Below are 6988 nucleotides of genomic sequence, written 5' to 3'. Positions count from 1 at the left end.
AGTAAAATGTTGCATGCAATAATCATTAAATAGGTGGCTGATAAAAAAAAGGGGCGGGTCAAAGGGTTTGGTCAATGGCAGAGTCAAGGGGGCAGCAAAATTAGCTTTTGCCTAGGGTGGCAAAAATCCTTGCACCAGTCCTGTTGTCAGGGCCTCGGGGCAGAAGGTGGTGGCGCCACTCAGTCCGGCGGGCGGTCCAGTAGTCACAACGCTCCCTCTTCCTTGGCAGCTCCTATGGTGTCTATCACTGCTGGAGTGTGTGTCACCGAGCTGATTGGAGTAGCAGTCCCCGCTAACTGCTGCTCCAACAATCAGCTTAACACCACAGTTAGGGTCCATTCACACGTCCGTGTGTGTTTTGCGGATCCACAAAACACGGACATTGGCGATATGCGTTCCGCATTTTGCGGACCACACATCGCCGGCACTTAAAATAGAAAATGCCTAATCTTGTCCGCAATTGCGGACAAGTCCTATATTTTTCGGGATCGGAATTGCAGACCCGGAAGTGCGGATCCGCAATTCCGGATCCGGGCAGCACATCGTGCTGCCCCATAGAAATGAATGGGTCCGCAATTTCGTTCCGCAAAATGCGGAACGAAATTGCGGACGTGTGAATGGACCGTTAGAGTGACAACTTTTATAACTCTCAAAAAAGGAGGACATCACACCTGGGACAGTGGATGACTGTACTACAATACACAGAATGGAAACCATAATCTAAGTTTCCAGCACGGATATTGTTAAATGAGTTGGGCTGTGAATTACCCGTTCGTGGCCTCACTTCTCCTATCCACTTTTTGGAAAAAGTGGCAAGGGTGTTGGAGAAAGCCAAAGTCACAAAATCTGTCCTAAACGGTTACTTGCAACAACATTTGTAATTGTACTACATGTAGAGACACAATACATCTCTCTCAAAACGTGGCAGAAAGCATCCTAAAGAGGTGTGTGATGTCGATGTAAATGGAATTTAATAATCAACCCTCATGAAAAAAAATTAACAATTTTGTGGTGGCGGGCATTAACCATGTAGGGCCATAAAAATATGATTTCTTATGGGTGGATAATTAACTTGTATTGTTCATAGTCATAATGGGACCACAAATTGCCTTATACCCCGTGTCAGTCAACCATGCCAAGATAACCACAACGACTACTAGAGATCTTAAAACTTGGAATCTTTATTGAAATGCACTGGACTGTCAAATAATGCTTCCAGGTGGTGGAAGAGACAGTTAGGATTGAAGTACATGTGTGTCATTGCTTTCTGATACAACTTTTCCATCGATTATCTTCTGTGTTGTTGTGATGACCTTCTTCACAGTCTGTGTTGTTGATGCTGAAAGTGCATCTTGGAGACTGCAAATAAAAAGCACAAGAAAGTTTAGAAGAGTAGTAGCATGATGATCTACTTCTATAAATCGGGGTTTGTATTACTGCCTTTGGGATTGGGTTAGGCTAAACTCCAACTAGTGCAATAATACAATATTATACATAATAAAAATGTTATAACTAGGTTAATTGGTTCTGATATGGAAACATTATATTGGGAACCTCTTGGGCTGATACTTGATAACCAGCAATAAATGAATGGATATTGTTTAATGTCCTGTTTTATTCCTGGTCAGATGACACTTACTCAAAATCATCTGCATCAAGCAAACGTCTGTATGTCTGGATTTCGTTTTCCAGTCTTTGTTTGGCATTGAGTAGACTCTGGTACTCAAGCTGCTGTCTCTGGCAGTCATTGCGTATTTGTCCCAGCTCTGCCTCAAGAGATTGGGCACCGCCACCTAGCATCTCAAGTTCCATTGCATACCGAGATTCAGTGTCATGGAGAGAATTTTCAAGATTTAGTTTCTGTGGAATCAGAAAACATTGTTAATTATAGAGATCAGCATGTACTGTAATCATACCTCATTAAAGCAAGCGAGTTCATGAAACAAAGTTTAGGATTATTTTAGGTCTATGCTATCATACACATTTGCATTCATTTTTCCACCACTCCCTCCATTCTCACTCTGTCATCCTGTAATGGCACAATGGTGGAACTTCTCTTAACTGCTAGGTCTGCCCCTCAAAGTCCTGCTTAGGCGAGATCTATGTCAACAGTCTTACCTGATTTCGTAGAGTCTCAAGTTCAATTTCTAGAGACTGTAGGTTGCGTCTTATTTCTGTTACTGTAGTCCTTGCAGAATGAAGAGCCTCACTGTCTTGTGTTATTTGTACTGTATGTTCCTCCACCTGTGTGGAAAATAAGACATGTTCCAATCAAGGTGAAGGTCAGAAATGTACCCTTCTTAGCAAGTCATGTAAAGTATTATCATATCCTATAGCCACTCAAGTTATTTACCTTTGACTGGTACCACTTCTCTGCATCTTCACGGTTCTTCTGTGCCAGTACATCATACTGTCCCCGGATGTCTGCCATAATTTTACCAAGGTCTTGACTTTTGGGGGCATCCACTTCCACGGTTACAGCAGAACCAGCTATTTGAGCATGGAGTTGATTGACCTCCTGCAGAAACACAAGATAGATGCAAAATAAACATGGATTTTGTGCTACCATTGGACTTCTAGCCCTCTCTCTACACCAACCCACAAAATTCTTCAATACTGCATAATTTTCATACTTACATCTTCATGGCACTTCTTCAAGAAGATCAGCTCTTCCTTTAGAGACTCAATCTCATTCTCCAAGTTCAATCTGGAAACATTGGTATCATCAATGACCTTACGCAGCCCAGTAATATCAGATTCCACAGACAGTCGGATAGCCAGCTCTGACTCATACCTAAGGTGAGAAAGAAGAGAAATTAGAACATAGGCATGACATAGCTGACTTGCTCAGCCTACAAAGCGAATTTCACTTGTCTTTGTCACAATTCACTTAACAGTTGATGTTCACCTGGGCTGAGGTTAATCATAAAAAAAAGAAAAAAAAAGAAAAAAAAAAAAAAAAGGAGAAAGCTTGTATGAACTCAATAGGAGAACAAGACTTACTTCACTCTAAAGTCGTCAGCTGCGAGACGTGCGTTGTCAATCTGCAGAACCAGTTGGGAATTCTCAATAGTGCTGTCAAATACCTGTAAGCAGACGGAAAATCAGCTCAAAACCCTTTCAATTAAAAAAAAAAAAAAAAAAGTACAACAGTTGAGTGTAAGGAACTTGTTACTTTACTTATGAGGTTTCCCCTAAACACTCATGGGGCTACAACTCCCAGCATGTCCTGCAAGCTAAAGTTAAAATGCCAAGGACCTATAACACAGTAGACCTTTGAGATCTAGACTTTGTCACTATCACAACTGATTAGCTATTCCACATTTCCAACTTCTAGCATTAGTAGTTTTTTTTTTTTTTTTAACTCCAAAATATTAGTGAACTGTTCAACTTTCTCAACATATGAAAATGATCAGAGATTATATACAGATCAGTACAAGTGTTGTGTGCAGATCCCAGGAGCTTTGTTGTAGAATTCACTTCACTAATGATTTGTTTGCAGTTCTGTCTCCAACAGGAAGAGAATCCGCTTAACCTCATCCTGTCCACACCCATGTTCTTCTATCTCCATAAGAGTCTGCATCACTCAGATTATATTCCAAGACTATATGGTAAAAGTTATCCTCAAAACAGTCCACCAACAATTTAGCTATATTTTAGTATTTCTAATTATTACGTATTTCATTAGAAACTTAAGAATGTAAAAAAAAAAAAAAAAAAGCGCCATTAATATATATAAAAAACATCCATACCTGTCTCCGCAGTTCCTCCAGAGCTTTGAAGTATGGGCTCCAGTCCTTGGAGGGTCCCTTCTTTTCCATATGTTGGCGAATCTGCACCTCTAGTTTCTCATTTTCTGCTTCAAGACTGCGCACCCTCTCCAAGTATGATGCCAGACGGTCATTGAGATCTTGCATGGTCTCCTTATCATTCTGAACACCCCCTAGAAGGTTAGCTCCAGATGCAAAAGCACTGGAGCCACCACCAAAACCTGAACCTACTGTAGATACCCTGGATACAGAGATCCGGGCTCCTGCGCCTCCTGCCCCAGCATGGACGCTAGCAGCACTGTTGCCTCCTGCAAATGGAGAGCTAAAGGTAAAGGGACGCTGTGCTCTAGTGGAGTAAGTGGAATAAGAGGAGAAGCTCATGGTTGCAAGCTTGTAGACTACAGATGTTCACTGACCACTGGCAAAAGAGCTGCTGGCTATGTGTCCTGCTCTGAGAAGTGAAATTTATACCTAGAGCTCAGCATAAAGAACTGGGGGAGTGACGCTGTTCTCCTCCCACCCTAATCCTGCCCACTGGAAGTAATGAGAGGGTGGAGATGCCTAGGGGAAGGGGAACAGGTTTCATTCATTCAAAAGTGTTCAGTACAGAGCACATTGTCAGATTTCATTTCATGGTGGTACAGAAAGAGGAAATGAACAGGGAATTTTTTTTATATGATTGCTACACAGGAATACAGGAGCACAATAGTAGGATATTTTAATTATCAGGTCTAAGGGTGTGACCACACAGGTCAGGTTTCTGTATGCAGTTTTGGAAGTCAAAACCAGGAATGGATTAAAAAAAGAGAAGTTTTATCTGTCCTTTATACTTTCCTTCCATTTATAATCCACCCCTGATTTTGGCTTTCAAAACTGTATCAAGAAACCTGGCCGTGTGGCATCTTAGGGATGAACCTAAACCAATGTATAGATCATTTAAAAATCCAAACTGTGGTGATTTGGGCAATAAAGTTGATTTCTAATGATTATTGATCAGCATGAAGGTTCAGTTCAGGCTTCTTTTGGATCAGAACTTTTTAGGCTGGAAACGTTCTGTTGAACGTATACCGTATGTAGTTTTTTTTATAGGTATTACAAGGCATAGCTTGTGCAAAACTACTTGCTTAACATATACACAAAGACCACACCTAAACCTAGTCTAAAGCCTCATTCACACATCAGTGTTCCATGTACGTGTTCTCCATGGACAGCACGCATACCCATTCATTTTAATGTGTATGTATTTTGTTGGTGTTCACGGACCCATGACGCCCATTATACGGATGCAACAGAGATGCCTTCCATGTTTTCAATAGGAAAAGATGCTTTGAAAATTATTTTTCAGCTGCACAGTGTCCGTGAAACACAGATGACACACGGACAGCAAAAAGCGTACACATGAACCCCACACGGATCCTTCACAGAGGCATCACCGACCACCTTTTCACTGATTTGAGCACGGATACGGATGTGTGAATGAGGCTTAAAGGGGTTTTCCCATCACAGACAATGGGGGCATATCGCTAGGATATGCCCCCATTGTCTGATAAGTGTGGGTCCCTCTGGGACCTGCACCTACAACGAGAACGGAGTGATTAAAGGTGGTGGAGGGCGCACTGTGCATGCGCATCCGCCCTCTATCCATTTCTATGGTGCCACTGGCTCGGCTATTTCTGTCTGCCCCATAAAAATGAATAGGAGCGGTGGCTGCCCAAGAGCGGTGAGCACCCAGTCACTTGCATAGGGAGAGCGCTCTCGATATAGGTGCGGATCCCAGAGGTGGGACTCACACCTATCAGACAATGGGGGCATATCCTAGCGATATACCCCCATTGTGATGGGAATACCCCTCTAAGGCCTCCTGCACACGTCCGTATTTTTTTTCTGTTTCCGTTCCGTTTTTTTGCGTTCCGTATGCGGAACCATTCACTTCAATGGGTCCGCAAAAACAACGGAAGGTACTCTGTATGCATTCCGTTTTTGTATTTCCATTCTGTTCAAAGATAGAACATGTCCTATTATCGCCCGAAAATCACGTTCCGTGGCTCTATTTAAGTCAAAGGTTCCGCAAAAAAAAAACTAAACTAATGCATATGGAATGCATCCGTATGTCTTCCGTATCCGTTCCATTTTTGCGGAACCATCTATTGAAAGTTTTATGCCCAGCCCAATTTTTTTATGTCCATTCTGTTTGAACATTATTGTATGCTTCCGTTTCCGTTTGCGATTCAGACATGCGGGCCGCAATGCACGAACACCGACCACGGGGCAGCCGCAGCGGATCGCGGACCCATTCAATTTAATGGGTTCCGCAAAAAGATAGGACATGTTCTATCTTTTTGCGGAACGGAAAGACGGGACGAAACCCCACGGAAGCACTCCGTAGTGCTTCCGTTCCGTGCTTCCGTTCTGCACCATTCCGCATCTCCGGATTTGCTGACACATTGAAGTGAATGGGTCCACATCCGTGATGCGGAATGCTCATGGAACGGCGCCCGTGTGTTGCGGATCTGCGAATGCGGTCCGCAATACGGCAACGGGCAGCACACGTTCGTGTGCAGGAGGCCTAAGGTTGTTTCTGCAGAATGTGCAGTGTTTTATGTAAACCCTGTTCAGATTTATTGAACAGTCTTAGGGCTCGTTCACACAAATGTGTGAAGCCCGTGCCTGTGCTGTGGACCGCAAATTGCAGTCCGCAATGCACGGGCACCATCGATGGGGCAGGCGCATGGGGATCGCAGACCCATTCACTTGAATGGGTCCGCGATCCTTCCGTTCTGCAAAAAGATAGAGCAAGTGCTATCTTTTTGCGGTGCAGAACCACGGAACGGAACCCCAGATCGCACTTCGTAGTGTTTCCATAGTATTCCGTTCCGTTCTTCCGCATCTCCGGATTTGCGGACCCATTGAAGTGAATGGGTCCGCATCCGTGATACGGAATGCACACGGAACGGTGCCCGTGTATTGCGGATCCGCAAATGCGGTCCCCAATACGGCTACGGGCATCACACATTCGTGTGAACGAGCCCTTAGGCCTCTTGCACACGAACGTTTTTTTTCCGTGTACATTCAGTTTTTTGCGTTCCGTATACAGACCGTATACGGAACCATTCATTTCAATAGATCCGCAAAAAAAACAGAAGTGTGACTTCTGTTTCCGTATTTCCGTTTTTCCGTTCCGTTCAAAGATAGAACATGTCCTATTATTGTCCGCCTAA

At 43.5% G+C, this 6988-nt stretch overlaps 1 protein-coding gene across 2 annotated transcripts; it reads right to left on the bottom strand.

The window, feature by feature from the left end:
• Positions 1-1160: 1160 nt before the first annotated feature.
• KRT18 (keratin 18) lies at positions 1161-4233 on the bottom strand. Of its 2 annotated transcripts, XM_040425776.1 has the most exons (8): positions 3753-4233; positions 3004-3086; positions 2638-2794; positions 2354-2518; positions 2119-2244; positions 1634-1860; positions 1337-1359; positions 1161-1306 (listed from the first exon to the last, which is right to left on the bottom strand). In XM_040425776.1, the coding sequence occupies exons 1-6, from the start codon at positions 4149-4151 to the stop codon at positions 1636-1638; spliced, it is 1155 nt and encodes a 384-aa protein (XP_040281710.1). In that variant the 5' UTR covers positions 4152-4233; the 3' UTR covers positions 1161-1306; positions 1337-1359; positions 1634-1635. The 2 variants fall into 2 exon arrangements, with proteins under 2 accessions (XP_040281710.1, XP_040281709.1); XM_040425775.1 differs by having other exon boundaries at positions 1161-1359.
• Positions 4234-6988: the final 2755 nt, after the last annotated feature.

This window comes from Bufo bufo, chromosome 3 (genome assembly GCF_905171765.1).
Source record: "Bufo bufo chromosome 3, aBufBuf1.1, whole genome shotgun sequence".
NCBI lineage: Eukaryota > Metazoa > Chordata > Amphibia > Anura > Bufonidae > Bufo > Bufo bufo.
Note: the sequence above shows the minus strand (reverse complement) of the source record. Positions and strands in the feature narration are given on the sequence as shown.